Source organism: Lycorma delicatula, chromosome 6, assembly GCF_047948215.1.
Source record: "Lycorma delicatula isolate Av1 chromosome 6, ASM4794821v1, whole genome shotgun sequence".
Classification (NCBI taxonomy): Eukaryota; Metazoa; Arthropoda; class Insecta; order Hemiptera; family Fulgoridae; genus Lycorma; species Lycorma delicatula.
The window spans coordinates 14,219,097-14,239,658 of NC_134460.1; the positions used below are offsets into that span (position 1 = coordinate 14,219,097).

Below are 20,562 nucleotides of genomic sequence, written 5' to 3' on the forward strand. Positions count from 1 at the left end.
TGCTGAACATTTTATTCCAGTCTACGTTATCGAAAGCCTTTTCTAGGTCTATAAACGCCAAGTATGTTGGTTTGTTTTTCTTTAATCTTCCTTGTACTATTAATCTGAGGCCTAAAATTGCTTCCCTTGTCCCTATACTTTTCCTGAAACCAAATTGGTCTTCTCCTAACACTTCTTCCACTCTCCTCTCAATTCTTCTGTATAAAATTCTAGTTAAGATTTTTGATGCATGACTAGTTAAACTAATTGTTCTATATTCTTCACATTTATCTGCCCCTGCTTTCTTTGGTATCATAACTATAACACTTTTTTTGAAGTCTGACGGAAATTCCCCTTTTTCATAAATATTACACACCAGTTTGTATAATCTATCAATCGCTTCCTCACCTGCACTGCGCAGTAATTCTACAGGTATTCCGTCTATTCCAGGAGCCTTTCTGCCATTTAAATCTTTTAATGCTCTCTTAAATTCAGATCTCAGTATTGTTTCTCCCATTTCCTCCTCCTCAACTTCCTCTTCTTCCTCTATAAAACCATTTTCTAATTCATTTCCTCCGTATAACTCTTCAATATATTCCAACCACCAATCAACTTTGCCTTTCATATTATAAATCTGTGTACCATCTTTGTTTAACACATTATTAGATTTTAATTTATGTACCCCAAAATTTTCCTTATCTTTCCTGTATGCTCCGTCTATTTTACCAATGTTCATTTCTCTTTCCACTTCTGAACACTTCTCTTTAATCCACTCTTCTTTCGCCAGTTTGCACTTCCTGTTTATAGCATTTCTTAATTGCCGATAGTTCGTTTTACTTTCTTCATCATTAGCATTCTTATATTTTCTACGTTCATCCATCAGCTGCAATATATCGTCTGAAACCCAAGGTTTTCTACCAGTTCTCTTTATTCCGCCTAAGTTTGCTTCTGCTGAATATGGGATAGCGGAATTCTCATGGAACTTTGCAGCACATTCGTGCTAGCCCTAAGGTCAATGCTTTTGACGTGTTTCAAAATGTTCTAATTCCTCAGTTAGACGATGATGGTCAAGACGGATGCCATTATTATCTGCAAGACGGGGCACCACCTACAAGTCCGAGATTTTCTTGATACTCGATTCCCAGGTCGGTAGATCGGTCGTGAAGATCCAATCCCATGGCCATCTCGTTCCCAAGATTTGATCTCCCTAGATTTTTTGTTGTTGGATTTCATTAAAAATCGGATTTATGTACCGCCTTTGCCTGCTGTTCATGTGCTAAGATTTCGAATAACGCCGCAGCTGCAGAGGTAACGCCCGACTTGCTGGATACAATCTGAAATGAAATCGACTTCAGGTGGATTGCATGTCGCATCACAAATGAAATCTATATCCGACTAAAGTGAATGTTAAGTGACAAACTTGATGTGTTTTACTGTAAAATGAGATTTCAATTTAATCTGAAAGTTATCTCGATAAATTTTTACACGCTTTTAAAGTTGTAAAGACCTTTTTGAATCGCCCGGCACATTGCGCTTCTTGTATGTGATTTGTTTTCAAGGTGAGAATGTTGTAGACTTATTATATTTTATACAAAAAAGAATAAATTAAAAAAATATAAAGTCAATTTTTATTTTAATTTAAATAAAACCGACTTCTAAAAAAACTGCCTAATAAGTAAAAATTTGACAACTCTTTCTTAAATATTAGCTTTTTAAAATCTGCGTCAAACTAACAACTACGAAGTATTTAGTGTCCTTAGTTTAGCACAGAGTTCCAAAAGTTTAGATTTTAGGAAGAACCGAAATTTTTTTTTTTTTTAAATAATTCGGTTTATTAAATCTTACTTTAGTTTTTATTTACAATGTTTTTATTCAGTAAAGAATAATATAGAAAATAATAATGGAAATAAATAAATTAAAAATATAAAAATAATGTTACTATTTTCGAACGTTGAGAGATTTTAAAGTATTCTTTATACCAAGTAATTAAGTGAAATTTAAAATTCACTTTGTATTATTTACTATCGTCTATCGTACGGATGGATTTAATTTTTTTCCTAGAATTGTTTTGACTACTCAGTAAAGAATTTGAAACATTTGCACCGTTGGTTATCTTTAGGGGTTGGTAAGATTTACGACTGTTCTCTTTATTGCTTTGGACATTACCTTTCCCTACACTTTTGCGACGTAGCAATATACGTACAGTAAACCGTGCCTACCAATATTCTACCGGGTTTTGTACTATTATTATTATTGGTAGATACAAAAAATTTTTCTCGTACACGTGGAAAGATATCGGTGAGGCATACGGGTTTACATCTCCTTTACTTTTGATAAAGTATCAAATCATCTTTTATATAGAAAGTCTATAAATAAATTTAAAATATTAGACGATTCAGAATCTTTATACTTTTGTCGTATAAATCTTGTATTTTTTAAGCTTATTTAATTTCTTTTTGCCTTTTTAAGAAATTAAAATTAAGTTTATTTATGAAAGCCAACTATAGAATTTTATAAGAACAAATAGAAAAAAAATGTTTTAAAGTAATTTTAATATTCGATTTTCCAAGTCGGAGCCAAATTAAAAGCAATCTGACTTGGCTCAGACTTTGAACTCAAAATTTAACGAAGAGATGAGAAAGTTACTTTTTCTTAACATTTAGTTTTAGAAATGAATTAGAAAATGGTGTTATAGAGGAAGAAGAGGAAGTTGAGGAGGATGAAATGGGAGAAACAATACTGAGATCTGAATTTAAGATAGCATTAAAGATTTAAATGGCAGAAAGGCTCCTGGAATAGACGGAATACCTGTAGAATTACTGCGCAGTGCAGGTGAGGAAGCGATTGATAGATTATACAAACTGGAGTGTAATATTTATGAAAAACGGGAATTTCCGTCAGACTTCAAAAAAGTTATAGTCATGATACCAAAGAAAGCAGGGGCAGATAAATGTGAAGAATACAGAACAATTAGTTTAACTAGTCATGCATCAAAAATCTTAACTAGAATTTTATACAGAAGAATTGAGAGGAGAGTGGAAGAAGTGTTAGAAGAAGACCAATTTGGTTTCAGGATATTGCTTGTATTTCAGGAAATTGCTTCCCTTGTCCTGAAACTGTATAGTTTCAGGACAACTGAATAGTTGAAACAGTATAGTTTCTGAAACTGTATAGTTTCCCTTGTCATTTATAGACCTAGAAAAGGCATTCGATAACGTAGACTGGAATAAAATGTTCAGCATTTAAAAAAAATTAGAGTTCAAATACAAAGATAGAAGAACAATTGCTAACATGTACAGGAACCAAACAGCAACAGTAACAATTGAAGAACATAAGAAAGAAGCCCTAATAAGAAAGGGAGTCCGACAAGGATGTTCGCTATCTCCGTTACTTTTTAATCTTTACATGGAACTAGCAGTTAATGATGTTAAAGAACAATTTAGATTCGGAGTAACAGTACAAGGTGAAAAGATAAAGATGCTACGATTTGCTGATGATATAGTAATTCTAGCCGAGAGTAAAAAGGATTTAGAAGAAACAATGAACGGCATAGATGAAGTCCTACGCAAGAACTATCCCATGAAAATAAACAAGAAGAAAGCAAAAGTAATGAAATGTAGTAGAAATAACAAAGATGAACCACTGAATGTGAAAATAGGAGGAGAAAAGATTATGGAGGTAGAATTTTGTTATTTAGGAAGTAGAATTACTAAAGATGGACGAAGCAGGATCGATATAAAATGCCGAATAGCACAAGCGAAACGAGCCTTCAGTAAGAAATATAATTTGTTTACGTCAAAAATTAATTTAAATGTCAGGAAAAGATTTTTGAAAGTATATGTTTGGAGTGTCTCTTTATATGGAAGTGAAACTTGGACGATCGGAGTATCTGAGAAGAAAAGATTAGAAGCTTTTGAAATCCGGTGCTATAGGAGAATGTTAAAAATCAGATGGGTGTATAAAGTGACAAATGAAGAGGTATTGCGGAAAATAGATGAAGAAAGAAGCATTTGGAAAAATATAGTTAAAAGAAGAGACAGACTTATAGGCCCCATACTAAGGCATCCTGGAATAGTCGCTTTAATATTGGAAGGACAGGTAGAAGGAAAAAATTGTATAGGCAGGCCACGTTTGGAATATTTAAAACAAATTGTTAGGAATGTAGGATGTAGAGGGTATACTGAAATGAAACGAGTAGCACTAGATAGGGAATCTTGGAGAGCTGCATCAAACCAGTCAAATGACTGAAGACAAAAAAAAAAATAGAAACCTTTAAATACGGAACTCCATTTAAGTTTACCTGGGTATTAAATATACGGAATTGGCATTTTTCAAAGCTTTCATGTTTTTCCAGTAATGCGGCTGTCGATGCCTCTCTATTGTTCTCTATCTTACGTCCACCATATCGGTCATTCTTGCGGCTTCGCGAGAAGTTCCGATTTGTCTCGAACGTCTGCGCCACCGTCTGCGCACAGGTGTATAAATAGTGCACCTCGTTCAATTCCTACCAGTCTCAGCCGAGTCGATCCTTTTATCGCTATCGAATCGTGAATGTGTAGGTTGTAATTTGCGTGTTAATTGCAATTCACGGTATAAATATTTACGGCTGTAGATTTTTACAGAATCACAGATACATTTTTATGCACTGCGCAGTAATTCTACAGGTATTCCGTCTATTCCAGGAGCCTTTCTGCCATTTAAATCTTTTAATGCTCTCTTAAATTCAGATCTCAGTATTGTTTCTCCCAAAGGTTTCTATAGCTCATTGTTTCATAGATCCAAATGACTGCTTACTTAAAATGAAAACTTTTTAAATATTTCTTGGTTTTTTTATAAAAACGCATACGTGTTTTAAGTGGTATACCGGTAATTTGCTATAGTGTGACAGCAATTTTATATATATATTTATTTATTTATACTTTAATATGATTTTATATTAGCAGTTGTAGAACTTTCTCGCTTAAAGCTAAACTAAAACCCAACTCAACCTGTATTGTTCTACCCGATTTCCAACAAAGTTGTTAAGTGATAAATGAGGTTTGAAGTTGTCCTTCATTGTTTACATCATAAAAATATTATCACCTCGACAACCGGTCGACGGTAAACTTTTAATGTTGATATACTGTAATAAAGTAAGTGCAGCTCCTTACTATTCATCCTTCTAAGCGTTCTGTTAAATGGACACTTTTATAAACAAATGCTAATCGTATTATTTCTTGTGTCCATTTATTTTTTTATAAATAATAATAATAAACGTAAAAAAATGCATAAATGCAATTTGAGTGCTTGCTTACGTTATTTTTTCTACTGTTTACAGGAGTCTAGTACAACTAAAGCTAGAGAAGTCGAAGTGGATATCGATGAACTTCTCGATATGGACAACGACGATCAGAGAAGAAGACATCTTCAGGTATGTGTATATTTTTACTTAAGTTTTTTATTCGTGGTGTTCCATTTTTCTTTAAAAGAAAATTAATAATAGATAACAACAAAATTTGCGAGTCAGATGATCAGATATTTCTGTTTTTCCTATTTGAAGAGGGGGAGGAGTGAGTTCGTACTTGTATAAACATTTTTATCTAGTTTCTGATAAGTTTTTTCTGGATCCTGATAAGAACGTAACAGTATATTTATTTGAAGTCCTTCCGATTGATATTCCTAAAATTATTATAAAACATTATAGATTATATAAAATATTTTATACTTAAAAAAGTGATCTCTCCTTCTCCTCTGCACATATCATTTTGTGAATGTGGAAAAAAATAGATATTCCATATAACAATAAAAATTAACAAATCTATCAAATTGTTGATTAATTTTTATTTTTAAAATTAAAACTTTATCAAATAATAAAAATATGAACAATTTTTAAGAAATTTATTATTGAAATGTGATCATTTTTAAGGATTACGGATAAAGAGGTGGTTTTTTTTATCGGTTTTGTAAAAATTACTTACGGTTAAAAAAACTATTTTATCAGAATCGAAGAGAAATTTTTTTTAAATTTAGTATAAGAAGTTTTCAAAATAATTGTCTTGTCTATCGTAAGTTTCTTATAAAAATATTCCTGTAGTTACGGAATTTTATGTTGTTTCCTTTGTAGAAGATTTTCATTTTGATTAATATCTATTTTTAAAGGTGTACTTTTAAACCTTTTTTTTACGTTGGAAGAGGGGAAACCTCTGCCGGCTACAGCAAGCCCCGATACTCGCCTTTGGGTACTCAGGGACATGCTGCTTCAGCCTTATTCAGTCGTAAAAACAATAATTTTAACTTATTATTGAGGGTGAAAGCAAATTTTAATCTTAATGTAGATAGTATTAGTTCTCCCTATGTTATCTTAAGTATACTATCAGTAATACTTATAAATCCTGACGGTTCCTCGATACCTGAATCATTTCAGGTAAAATTATGGTCGTACTTCATCGCTGCTTGTTATAAAATACAACGATATTTTTGCAAAACAACATTATATAGTTATTTTTTAAAGCAATACTCATATTTAACTTAAGTATATAATCTTTGATTAAATCAAAATTTATTAAGTTAAAAAAAAACTGTGTTCGTAGTTTCCCATTTGCTAGGTAACGTTTGTATTGTAAAAAATTAAGCTTATAACCAAAGCGGTAATTCCTTTTTTAAATGAATAAAACAAGAATAGGCACGAAAGAATATTTTTGGTTAAAGTAAGTCGAAAGTGAATAAAATCATTGTTTTTGTGGTAGATATGTTTAAATTATTATAATTATAGAAAAGAAACCCTGTTTATAATAATTATAATTTGAACCCATTTCATTTAGTTTACGGGTATGGAAGTAAACGCTGTAAAATTTTATTTATTTTATTATATATTATTTTCACAACAATTTCAAACGATAACAAAATTACATATTTTATTTTTAATAATAATAAAAAGAAAATTCATTAAAACAATTTCTGTAATATAATATAAAATGTGTATGGAAATTTAGATAACCTCTGTAGACAAATCCGTGTCCAGGGTTACCATTACAATAACGTTTATAAAGTGAAACAGAAATTCTGAGATACACCGTCAGAAACTTAAACAACAATAACAAACTATAAATATTGTAATTCTAAAATAGGAATTTCTTTTTACAATTTCTTCAGTAATTAGATTAAAATAATAACTTTTCAATTTCATTGATTTCTAGTAACCGTACAAATAACGGATTGTATTCTCTCAAGTTTCTTAATTCTTTTATGTTATTAACAAATTTTACACCTTCGGGACCACAAATGAATAAAAAAGTCTATACAGTTCCAGATTTGGCAAAGGTAACATAAATTTATCATTCCTCCTTAAATTACTTTTGATGTACGACGTGTGTGAGAAAAGTAATGAGACTGTAACACTGCGAGCGATCTGGCAACGCTGTGTACCGATCTGTGCTAGGCCGGTTTGTTCATCCCTTCCACATGCTCAGTAGAGCATGAGTTGTTTCAACTCCGTTCAGCCAACGCGTTATTTTTGACAGCGCCATCAGTGAAATTGTGTTTTTGTTGTGCGTTACGAAAATGGAGCATCGGAATTTAGAGCGACGTTGTGCAATCAAGTTTTGCGTTAAACTTGGGGAATCCACGAGTGTGACCTTTGAAAAGTTGAAACTGGCGTATGGGGAACATTGATTAGCAAGCGCACAAGTTTTCCGCTGGCACAAATCATTTTTGGAAGGCCGAGAATACGTTGAAGTTCAACCTCGCTAAGGGAGACCTTCGACTTCAAAATCTAACGAAAACGTTGAGCGTGTGAAGGTTCTTGTGAGATCAGACCGTCGTTTAACAATAAGGATGATGAGTGAACGGTTAAATTTAAACGCTTTCACCGTACATAAAATTTTGACAGATGATTTGGACGGGCGAAAGGTTTGTGCGAAATCGGTGCCGAAAAACCTCACAATGGAACAGAAGGACAATCGAAGAAACGTGTGCGTTGATCTTCTTCAGAGAATTGACAATGACCAAGAATTCTTCAATCGTGTGATCACTGGTGATGAATCCTGGATATTTGAGTACGATCCTAAAAAACAAAGCGGCAAAGCGAAGAGTGTCACAGTCCGTCATCTCCTCGACCGAAAAAAAGTCGAATGAGCAAATCAAAGATCAAAACCGTGCTGATTTGCTTTTTTGGCAGTAGGGGTATCGTGCATAAAGAATTTGTTCCTCCAGGACAAACTGTCAACCAAGTGTTTTACAAAGGTGTCCTTGAAATTCTCAGGAAAAGAGTGATTCGCGTGAGACCAGACATTGCAGACAAGTGGATGCTTCATCATGACAATGCCTCGTGTCACACGGCCATTTCCATCACGGAATTTTTGACCTCAAAACGCATTCCTACGGTTCCTCAACCCCCGCTATTCACCTTATTTGAATCCTTGTGACTTTTTCCTTTTCCTGAAGTTGAAAAATTTCATAAAAGGACGTCATTTTGGAACTCTGGAGAACATTCAAAAGACTGTGACCGACCGGTAAAGCCCTACAAGTTAAAGCCTTCCAGCTCTGCTACCAGGAGTGGGAACAACGACTCCGCCGGTGTATAGCTACCGAAGGTAACTACTTTTAAGGGGATAATATTGTTGTTTGAAAAAAAATAAAAACTTTGGTAAGTAAAAGGTCAGTCTCATTACTTTTCTCACACACGTCGTGTGTATGCGTTACTGTATACACCTTTTATAAAAAAATTTTAGAACTCTAAAAACATATAAATATCTTAAGGACTATATTCTAACTTTTTAAAAAGTGGAAAAGATTAGCTAAATTTATTTTTATTTGTCAATTTATTTTTATTTTAAATCATTCTATTACATGTTTTGTGTTGCAATAATTGCTTTATAGAATAATACATTCCTCCCCCACAAGTTATACCGTACATTAATCTCGATTCTATCAAGAAGTGATACAACATCTTCGGTAACATTGTTGTAGAAAATCTTTTAAAAAATAAAATTTATATTTACTTAATCGGAATACTTTTTTTATTTTATTTACATGTTCCTTCCAAGACCGATTCACATCTAAAATTACTCCCGAATACGTAACCGTATTTACTTGCGCTATAGTTTGGCACGTACAATTTATATTTATATTAGAGTTGAAATTGTGGTATTTTATTTTGTACAACATTTCTGGAAGATATTTTAATTGAATTGTCTTTTTTACCTTTAAACTTAAACCGTTTTTTATTAACCGCCACCTAATTTTCATAAAGTCTTCTTCAATATTTTTCCTTTTTCGTATACACTTTTAGCTTCAAGTAATGAAATATATTAGAAATAACAAAGATGGACCAATGAATGTGAAAATAGGAGGGGAAAAGATTATGGAGGTATAAGAATTTTGTTATTTGGGAAGTAGAATTACTAAAGATGGACGAAGCAGGAGCTATATAAAATGCCGAATAGCACAAGCGAAACGAGCCTTCAGTAAGAAATATAATTTGTTTACATCAAAAATTAATTTAAATGTCAGGAAAAGATTTTTGAAAGTGTATGTTTGGAGTGTCGCTTTATATGGAAGTGAAACTTGGACGATCGGAGTATCTGAGAAGAAAAGATTAGAAGATTTTGAAATGCGGTGCTATAGGAGAATGTTAAAAATCAGACGGGTGGATAAAGTGACAAACGAAGAGGTATTGCGGCAAATAGATGAAGAAAGAAGCATCTGGAAAAATATAGTTAAAAGAAGAGACGGACTTATAGGCCACATACTAAGGCATCCTGGAATAGTCGCTTTAATATCGGAAGGACAGGTAGAAGGGAAAAATTGTGTAGGCAGGCCACGTTTGGAATATGTAAAACAAATTGTTGGTGATGTAGGATGTAGAGGGTATACTGAAATGAAACGACTAGCACTAGATAGGGAATCTTGGAGAGCTGCATCAAACCAGTCAAATCACTGAAGACAAAAAAGAAAAAACATCTAATGTGTCATTTGCAAATGTTATAATGTCGATGTAAAGGTGATATAATAAACATAAAAGAGCACAAATAATTTCTTTAAAATGGCATACAGGAAGCGAAAATAATAATATAGGATGGTAAAGCGACCCTTTAGATAATTAAAATATACTCGTGTGTATATATATATATATATATATGTATTCCTAATGTTACATGGAAATCTGTTCAACTAGTGAAGAATAACAACCCCCACGTATGATCCAATGAGATAAGGATTACATTTTATGACATGTAAATGAGTCTTACACAGACTCAGACCGTCCATTCCTGAGGCGAGTAATTAATTTAACCCCGACCATCGAAGTATACCGGTATCCACCGTCTAGTATTCAAATTCTAGTAAAAGTAATTAACTTTTACTATGATTCGAACCTCAGAACCTTTGCCTTAGAAAATCAGATGTTAAACGATTTGCGAAGAGTTTACCATTAGACCAGCCCGGTTGGTTTGATAAAATCAAGAAAATTTTTAAAATATAATAGTTATGTATTTATATTTGAATCTCTCTTTCTTCTCTTTTTTATTTAAAGTGAAGATTAATCTTTTTAAGCGTTGATTTTTGTGCGTTTATTAAATTATTTTATACGTTGTTTTTGTATTTATATATTTTTTTATAAATTTATTTATACTTTTTGATAATAATAAAAATAATAATCGTTTAATAATCGAAGAGTACATTTAGTTGTAAAATTTTAATTTATGTAAACGGTATTCGCGCGTTTTTTTAACATATCATTGTTACACTTTTTACTTCGGTAAACATACGTTGTATTATAAAATAAAGAAACTATTTTACAGCGGTCTCTAATGTACAGCTTGAGGTTAGTTAAACTTACGTTCCCGTGAGATTTTAGTTTACGTTCGAAAGAAATTTTCAATTTATTTTTTCGCCTGAAGATTTTTATCGTGTTATCCTTTCGGGAAGGGAATACTACTTTTTATACGCACGAAAAACTGCCGTTGTGAAAATAAATTTAAATCGCAGTGACAATTTTGGGAATCGGTTTTTATGTTTATCGTTGTATGTAGACCGATGCCGGTCAATCGCCGTGTAATATCCGTGAAGGCTACAACATTATTACTACCGCGTTTTCATAACGAACAAGTCACAACCAAACACATCTTTGTTTAGAGGAGTCCTTTATTCGCGCTTCACGCGTTAATACAACGTCATATTTTTATTTTATACTATGGAAAATTTCTAATTTAAATAACTATTTTGAAAAATACTTCATTTTTTTTGTACCGATGATTTCCTGTATTATATATTTAATTTTATTATTTTTCACGATTTAAAAAAATAATATACTATTAATTAATAAAAAAATTTACTATATCAGACTATTCAAAGAAGATACGTGAATTAATATTTAAAGAAAAACCCAGAATATTTAAATCTTTTTTTATGAAATAATAAAATACCGAGATAGATAACTTCAAAATACAAATTCTGTAAAATATGTAGTATTAACGAAACCGGACGAAGTCGAAGACGAACCCAAAATGAAACGCGTATCTACACGAGATTCAAAAAGATTCATGGACGGATTTCAGCAGTATTTTTTTATAAGAAGGTTAGTAAAGGAAGCAGAACTGCGAGTCTGTGCCAAATTTATAGAACGTCAACGAAAGGGAGACGACAAAGCAAAACATAATTTTTTCAAATTAGTTTACCCAAGTATTTTTTTTTTTTTTTTGTCTTCAGTCATTTGACTGGTTTGATGCAGCTCTCCAAGATTCCCTACCTAGTGCTAGTCGTTTCATTTCAGTATACCCTCTACATCCTACATCCCCAACAATTTGTTTTACATACTCCAAACGTGGCCTGCCTACACAATTTTTCCCTTCTACCTGTCCTTCCAATATTAAAGCGACTATTCCAGGATGCCTTAGTATGTGGCCTATAAGTCTGTCTCTTCTTTTAACTATATTTTTCCAAATGCTTCTTTCTTCATCTATTTGCCGCAATACCTCTTCATTTGTCACTTTATCCACCCGTCTGATTTTTAACATTCTCCTATAGCACCGCATTTCAAAAGCTTCTAATCTTTTCTTCTCAGATACTCCGATCGTCCAAGTTTCACTTCCATATAAAGCGACACTCCAAACATACACTTTCAAAAATCTTTTCCTGAGATTTAAATTAATTTTTGATGTAAACACATTATATTTCTTACTGAAGGCTCGTTTAGCTTGTGCTATTCGGCATTTTATATCGCTCCTGCTTCGTCCATCTTTAGTAATTCTACTTCCCAAATAACAAAATTCTTCTACCTCCATAATCTTTTCTCCTCCTATTTTCACATTCAGCGGTCCATCTTTGTTATTTCTACTACATTTCATTACTTTTGTTTTGTTCTTGTTTATTTTCACGCGATAGTTCTTGCGTAGGACTTCATCTATGCCGTTCATTGTTTCTTCTAAATCCTTTTTACTCTCGGCTAGAATTACTATATCATCAGCAAATCGTAGCATCTTTATCTTTTCACCTTGTACTGTTACTCCGAATCTAAATTGTTCTTTAACATCATTAACTGCTAGTTCCATGTAAAGATTAAAAAGTAACGGAGATAGGGAACATCCTTGTCGGACTCCCTTTCTTATTACGGCTTCTTTCTTATGTTCTTCAATTGTTATTGTTGCTGTTTGGTTCCTGTACATGTTAGCAATTGTTCTTCTATCCCTGTATTTGAACCCTAATTTTTTTAAAATGCTGAACATTTTATTCCAGTCTACGTTATCAAAAGCCTTTTCTAGGTCTATAAACGCCAAGTATGTCGGTTTGTTTTTCTTTAATCTTCCTTCTACTATTAATCTGAGGCCTAAAATTGCTTCCCTTGTCCCTATACTTTTCCTGAAACCAAATTGGTCTTCTCCTAACACTTCTTCCACTCTCCTCTCAATTCTTCTGTATAAAATTCTAGTTAAGATTTTTGATGCATGACTAGTTAAACTAATTGTTCTATATTCTTCACATTTATCTGCCCCTGCTTTCTTTGGTATCATAACTATAACACTTGTTTTGAAGTCTGATGGAAATTCCCCATTTTCATAAATATTACACACCAGTTTGTATAATCTATCAATCGCTTCCTCACTTGCACTGCGCAGTAATTCTACAGGTATTCCGTCTATTCCAGGAGCCTTTCTGCCATTTAAATCTTTTAATGCTATCTTAAATTCAGATCTCAGTATTGTTTCTCCCATTTCATCCTCTTCAACTTTCTCTTCTTCCTCTATAACACCATTTTCTAATTCATTTCCTCCGTATAACTCTTCAATATATTCCACCCATCTATCGACTTTACCTACTTTACTTTATTAATGACGTAAGACTGCAAAAACTTTAATACCGTATTACTTTAATACGTACACTTTATTTACTTTAATACCGTATTAAAAATAAAATTTCGAATAATAAAACGTTAAATCGTGTTTAATAGTTAACACTATATTGTGCTGCACTGTATTTGTGTATATTTCCTCATTTTTCGTTAATATCGCTTAATATTGGCACCCGTTTAATAGGGCCGTAGGTCCCGTACTGAAGCGGTCCGATTATCTGGAATCCACTTTATGTAATATACAGGGGTAGATATGATATCGTACGGTTAAAAAACAAAACCGCCCGGCATCTACAAGGATCGTGATAAACTATATTAAAATTTTCGTCGAGCGGAGTCAAATTATAGAATATGCAATTAATTAAAAAATTAGTTGCGGTTAAATTCCATAATAATTATATAAAACAGTGACACCTGAAATAATATTAAAGCAAATACATAAAATACTAATCGTAAAAAAGACTGTAAAATAAATAACGAAAAGAAAACGCTAATAAAAATTATTTCAGCAAATAATAAGCGTATACAAAAAAACGGGGTTTTTACATTTTTTAATTTAGTACTATTTTAAAAATAATCGACAGAAGAGTATTGTTTCTGTAAAATAAAATCTTTTAATTGAATTTTATAAAACAAATCGACGAAAAGAATTTTTTAAACGATTGGATAATCTATTAAAAATTACGCGCTTTCTTGTAAGCCAAACTATTATGTTTAGTTACACAAAAACAGTTAGATATTTAATTTATGTTTTTATTTATTAATTTTTTTAACAATAATTCCAGCCTCGGTGTAATTCCTTGGTTATGTAAATTGTATACATTAAATAATTTAATTTATTAATCATTTGGCACCGTTGGTATTAATACAATTGTATAAATTAAATACATAATAGTATTTAGTATAAATATAATTGCATAAATATAGGTGACAGTTGCATAGCTACCGTGTTGATCTATTGGTGAACGCGTCTTCCCAAATCAGAACCCGAGAGTTCCAGCGTTCAAGTCCTAGTAAAGTCAGTTATTTTTACACGGATTTGAATAATAGATCGTGGATACCGGTGATCTTTGGCGGTTGGGTTTCAATTAACCACACATCTCAGGAATGGTAAAACTGAGACTGTACAAGACTACACTTCATTTACATTCATACATATCATCCTCTGAAGTATTATCTGAACGGTAATTACCGGAGGCTGAACAGTAAAAAAAAAGATAATAGTCGCCAACAATGACGTTACTGTCTTATTGACCTAGGAATTTTTATTCTTGACGACCGACTATAATATACATAACAGTTTAATTTAAAAACGATTATTGATTTGGATTTAAATTAACATCTTTTATAAAATCCCTGAAGATGTAGTAACAGCTCCGAAAGATTGGAATGCAATTAAATCCGTCTTAAAATCATTAAATAATAAACAAAACTTGAAAAATTAGACCCGCCATTTAAAATAACCCTTTTAAAAAACACGCCCGATTAGAATCATCCAGCATCAAGGGACTCTGTCCAGTTTCTGCGATAAGTAGAGAGTAATAAACTCCCGCCAACTTTGCATTCCTCCGAAAGTACTAGGATTTACACTTTTTAAATTGTTGGTAAGTGGAAATATAATTTTTGCCGGATATACAAATATTTATTGAACAATTCCTTTATTCACTTCTAATTTACAATAACTTTAATTGATCATTACGTTGAATTATAATATGCTATATTTTGTAGTTAAGTGTACATTTTAATTATATATTTCTGTCTAGCTAGAACATTTATAGTAATTAGTAATACGTCCTATTTAACATTTTAGTAACGTGTCCATTTTAATAGGACATGTGTCCTACTTTGCGATTAAAAATATCTAACAATATTTAATATCAGCCGGTTCAGCAGATAATAAAAACATGACAGTAGTTTGTTTACATTTGGTAAGAGGATAAAGAAAATAAATGAATCTTAACAAATAAGCGACTACTATTCTTTTTATTAAAGGTTGCCATTTCAATAATATAAACGCGAGGATAAGTTAACATTTTTAATTTTCTAAATATCCGCGATTCACATTTACGGGACTCAAACGATGATCTGACAGTTTTCATTCTTACCTTTTCAAAAAGTTTCAAAAAAATTTTATTCTTCAGACCGGAATACGAATAAGGAAAATAATATATTTAAAAACGATGAGTTATCGTTTTATTAAGAAGCTTCAAACAAACCGGTCCCGTTTGATTTTGTCGCCGACAAAAAATATTTATCGAGAAAATTGAAATTTTATTTTTTCACAGTCTTATGTTATCTCAGCCGGCGATCGATCGGAAAACACAATTAATACGTAATAGCTTATCTAATATTTCATTACCATCAAAATTAAAGTCGTATTTAGCCGTGAAAGTATTAACGTCGTACGTATGACGACGGTAATATATATTTTGCGGTTCCCAAAATAGATAATTCAGTGAAATATATTAACAAAAGTTAAATTTTTTTTTACGTCCTAATCATTAAGTAATTTAATAACTGTAACGCTTTTAAAGTGATAATTATAAGGCTTTTAAAATGATTGTTACAGCGCTTTTAATTTTAAAAGGGCGGTTGGTCACGTTCCGTTCTCACTTTCCTCCCTGCGGGTCCTGGTTATCCTGATAGTGCTTATTTTTTTTTTATTATTATTTTTTTAAGCTACTTATAATTACAGCTTTTATATTTTAACTTGTTTTTCTTTATCTCTAACGCTCCAAAAGATGACCGCTTCTTATAAATAAAGTCTTTTAATTTCTACAGTTACGTTCAAATTGCATATTTTTAAGTCGTGTTCTTCGATTATTTATTATTAACTCGTTATTATACTGTAAAACATTTCTTTAATTTAATTTGGATATTTGTTATACTTTTGCTATTTGATTAAAAACGTCATTGTTTTTATTTAGCCTTTTTTTATTTGGCGTGTAAATTATCGTACGTGTTAAGGCGTTACCTATTATCGAAACGATTATTCATTATTATACCGCATTATCGATAAAAAAACTTTAACTGATATGATTGTAATGTAATTAACCGTATTACAAAAATGCAACCGGTTTCGGTCGGTTGCATATAAAAAAATACATTTGTATACTTTTTTAATGTACGTTTGAGTTTAGATGTATAAATTAAACTTTTACAAAAGATAAAAATATGTGTGCTTTAAGAACGAGTTAGTTTATTTTAGGAAAGCTGTAACCTCTTGTGTTAAACTAGCTGTTCAAAAATAAAATTAAACATTTCTTTCTCCGATTTATAATCATTTCTGTCGCTCTAGATATATTTTAGTTCAAAGCTCCTTTTAGGTTTAACATATAAAAAAAAAAAAAACTTTGGCTGTAACTATTTTTGTTTTAACGTATTTTCCTTTGTGTGTTTATTATTAATAGTTACTTATGCATCGATGTGGATTATAAGTACGAGACGTGTTCTGTATAAATTAATGATATTATTTATTGCTCGTTACATAGTTATATCTAAATTAAAAATCTTCCTGAAAATAAAAAATAATTTGCGCATAGTAAAAAATATAAAAATATTTAATTTGCTGTTACAGAGAAATTTGGTCTATTATTCTATTTATTCATCCTAGTAGTTACATGTTGACACCCAGTGGTTTTTTTTTGTTTCCGTATTATTACTACGGCGGTTTCAAAATGCTAGACAAAATTATTCTTACTAATTTATGAATAAATATGACAAGAAATATATATTTTCCCCTTATTCTGGTATATTCGTTCCGATAAATACGCACACCGTCGTTACTATTTAACGGTAATAAAAAAATGATAAATTTTCTTAATCTTTCCTTATAAAAATTTAATAAAAAAGATCGTGTAAAAAGTAAATAATTTATTACGTTATAGAATGTATGTAGAAAAATTACTAATTCAATTTTGCTAGTCAATAAATACAGCTTATTTTGTGAAATTTTAAATTACAGCATATATCTCAATATCAAATCAATTTAAATAACTTTTTTATAATTTAATGAAATGTAGTAGAAATAACAAAGATGGACCGCTGAATGTGAAAATAGGAGGAGAAAAGATTATGGAGGTAGAAGAATTTTGTTATTTGGGAAGTAAAATTACTAAAGATGGACGAAGCAGGAGCGATATAAAATGCCGAATAGCACAAGCTTAACGAGCCTTCAGTAAGAAATATAATTTGTTTACATCAAAAATGAATTTAAATGTCAGGAAAAGATTTTTGAAAGTGTATGTTTGGAGTGTCGCTTTATATGGAAGTGAAACTTGAACGATCGGAGTATCTGAGAAGAAAAGATTAGAAGCTTTTGAAATGCGGTGCTATAGGAGAATGTTAAAAATCAGACTGGTGGATAAAGTGACAAATGAAGAGGTATTGCGGCAAATAGATGAAGAAAGAAGCATTTGGAAAAATATAGTTAAAAGAAGAGACAGACTTATAGGCCACATACTAAGGCATCCTGGAATAGTCGCTTTAATATTGGAAGGACAGGTAGAAGGGAAAAATTGTGTAGGCAGGCCACGTTTGGAGTATGTAAAACAAATTGTTGGGGATGTAGGATGTAGAGGGTATACTGAAATGAAACGACTAGCACTAGATAGGGAATCTTGGAGAGCTGCATCAAACCAGTCAAATGACTGAAGACAAAAAAAAAAAAAAAAATAATTTAATGAACTTTGGTTTTTACGAATTCATTTACTGATAAGTTCTGAGTATTACGTACTGGATGTAATCAAATGATGTCACCAAAGATAGGGATTTCCACCTTTTATTATAGAATAGTAATGCTGTTTTTATAAATAATTCTAAGAAATGCGGTGTGTTTATTAAGCTTTTGGTACGGGTCTGATTATTCAATCAGACTGGTTTACGGTAATTCATTTTTATAAAACTTTCACGCATCTCACAAATGTGGGGATAGGTGTGGCCTTTGTTAAGACCTGACTTGTTGGCTCTTTATTGGCTAGATTAAAATGGTTTCTTCTAGCAAATATATGAGGTTATAAAAGAAAAACAGTATTGTTTGATATTGTTCCAAACTCAGTTTTGTCATAATATGAAAATTTTTGGTTGTTTAGTACGATTGAAATTATCACCTAAATTTCACTCCTTTAATAACAGTTATTTGTCTCATTTCTTGGTAATCCTGTGTGTAGATTGCCCTTTTCCAACATCCACACCCTAATTTTATCTATGAATTTTGTGAAATATGTACTTTAGGAGGTGTTCGAGAAGTAGTCTTTGGTTTTCTAGAAGACTGTTTAAGCTCTGATACTTTATATTCCATAACACTCATGCCATCTCTTAGGCTTGGTTATTAATACAGTGAAAAAAATTGTATTCTTCCAAATGAAATCTTAGCTCAATTTTGATTGCTTTTGTTACGTATACTAATTTTACAAATATATAATCGTGTAAGTAAAATGATAAATTTCATTTCTCAGACAGAAGAGTCTACCCTTGATCAAGGAAGAAGTATTCTAATTAGCATTCTGTATTTATTTAGTTATTTTGCATGAAGAAAAATGTTGTATTAAATTAGGTATTTTATTTTGACCCACCGGGTTGGTCTAGTGGTTAACACGTCTTCCCAAATCAGCTGATTTGGAAGTCGAGAGTTCCAACGTTCAAGTCCTAGTAAAGCCAGTTATTTTTACACGGACTTGAATACTAGATCATGGATACCGGTGTTCTTTGGTGGTTAGGTTTCAATTAACCACACATCTCAGGTATGGTCGAACTGAGAACGTACAAGACTACACTTCATTCACCTCATACATATCATCCTCATTCATCTTCTGAAGTATTATCTAAACGGTAGTTACCGGAGGCTAAACAGGAAAAAGAAAGAAAAGGTATTTTATTTCGTAGATATGGTAATAAAAATAAGATCTTTAGGGTTTGTAAATATGCTTCACAAAAAAAAAATCAATAAAATAATGAAGTCAGAATTAAAAAATCGATCGTGTGTAAAATCCTGATAAAAGTTACAGGATATAAGGGAAACTAAAAATGAAAAACATATTTAAAATTAATAAAAAATATACATTGGCAATATACATAATTGGAAAATAATCTTGTCAAGACTGTAAAACTTTCTTTTCAAAGAGCTGTAGGAGCTTAAGTTTTAGGAGCTTAAATTATATTACAAACTTTTGTTTAAATACATTCTGAGCGATAAGATACTATTATAAATGAATGATATGAGATTTTATTTAAAAATATTGATTCCTAAAATTTCTATAGAATTCAGTATATTGAGTCCACGTCATAGGTAAAAATGTTCATTTTACCTATGCTCTAAAGTAAGAGCAAATTTTAGTGTGATTTCATTTATTGTGACTGATTTATATTTTCATTAAAATGATCAACTTGACCTCAGATTTCTTAAAAACAATATTTTCCACTAAGGAAGAGTAAGAAAATTACAAAAATTACTGTTTTTGTCATTAAAATTGTGGCCCGTCTAGAGAAAAATTCAAAATAGTGTGTTGTTTAAAAAGATAATTTACTGTAAAAGATACTTTTACAAATGTTTATAATTTTACTTAAATAGTTATAATAAATTTTGTCTTAATAAAACAAACATGCTTACAAAAAAATTACTGAAGTTGCATGTACAGAGTAGTTATGGTTCATCGTAAAAATATTAGAAACACAGAATCGTGTTAAAATCATTAACAATAGAAATAAATTGTTTCTTATAGTTGTAATATAAAATTTACAACTACTTTGTTCTGTAAAATAACTAGTATGTTTTAGATGGGTTTAATGTATTCAGAGAAACACACATACACACACACAATACATATATATACATACACATACCACATACACCCATCTCAATGCTAGAAAATTCTGTTAATTTAATACGTATATTTTCTAAGCTCTTCCTTCTTGTCTCCTTATAATTTGAGATTATCATCTCAATCGAGACACCTGGAAAGTAATAGAATTAAAAAGAGTTCTTTAATCTTATTTAAAAAACTTCTTTATGAAGAAATTTGTTTTTAATTTTTGAAACTGAACAAAGGATATTTTTGACAGCAGTGGTAATGAGCGTACATATGGGGCCCAGCAAAATGCGTAATACAAAACACTATATTTCATACTGTTAATTTAATTAAAAAAACTACATTTTAGTAATGTGCTGTTTGTCATTTTTTAAATTTAATTATATATCTATATTCACTTCATTTAGCTATATATGTTGACTATATCTCAGAAATGCTGTATTTTATAAATTT

At 31.2% G+C, this 20,562-nt stretch overlaps 1 protein-coding gene across 3 annotated transcripts in view; it reads left to right on the forward strand.

The window, feature by feature from the left end:
* Window positions 1–20,562, forward strand: part of LOC142326625 (protein phosphatase 1 regulatory subunit 14B) — a 632,498-nt gene that overhangs the window by 584,607 nt on the left and 27,329 nt on the right. For all 3 annotated transcript variants that reach the window (XM_075369219.1, XM_075369220.1, XM_075369221.1), the window contains exon 3: window positions 5,297–5,389. In XM_075369219.1, the coding sequence (XP_075225334.1) occupies window positions 5,297–5,389 (93 nt within the window). The remainder of the gene's footprint in view (window positions 1–5,296; window positions 5,390–20,562) is intronic.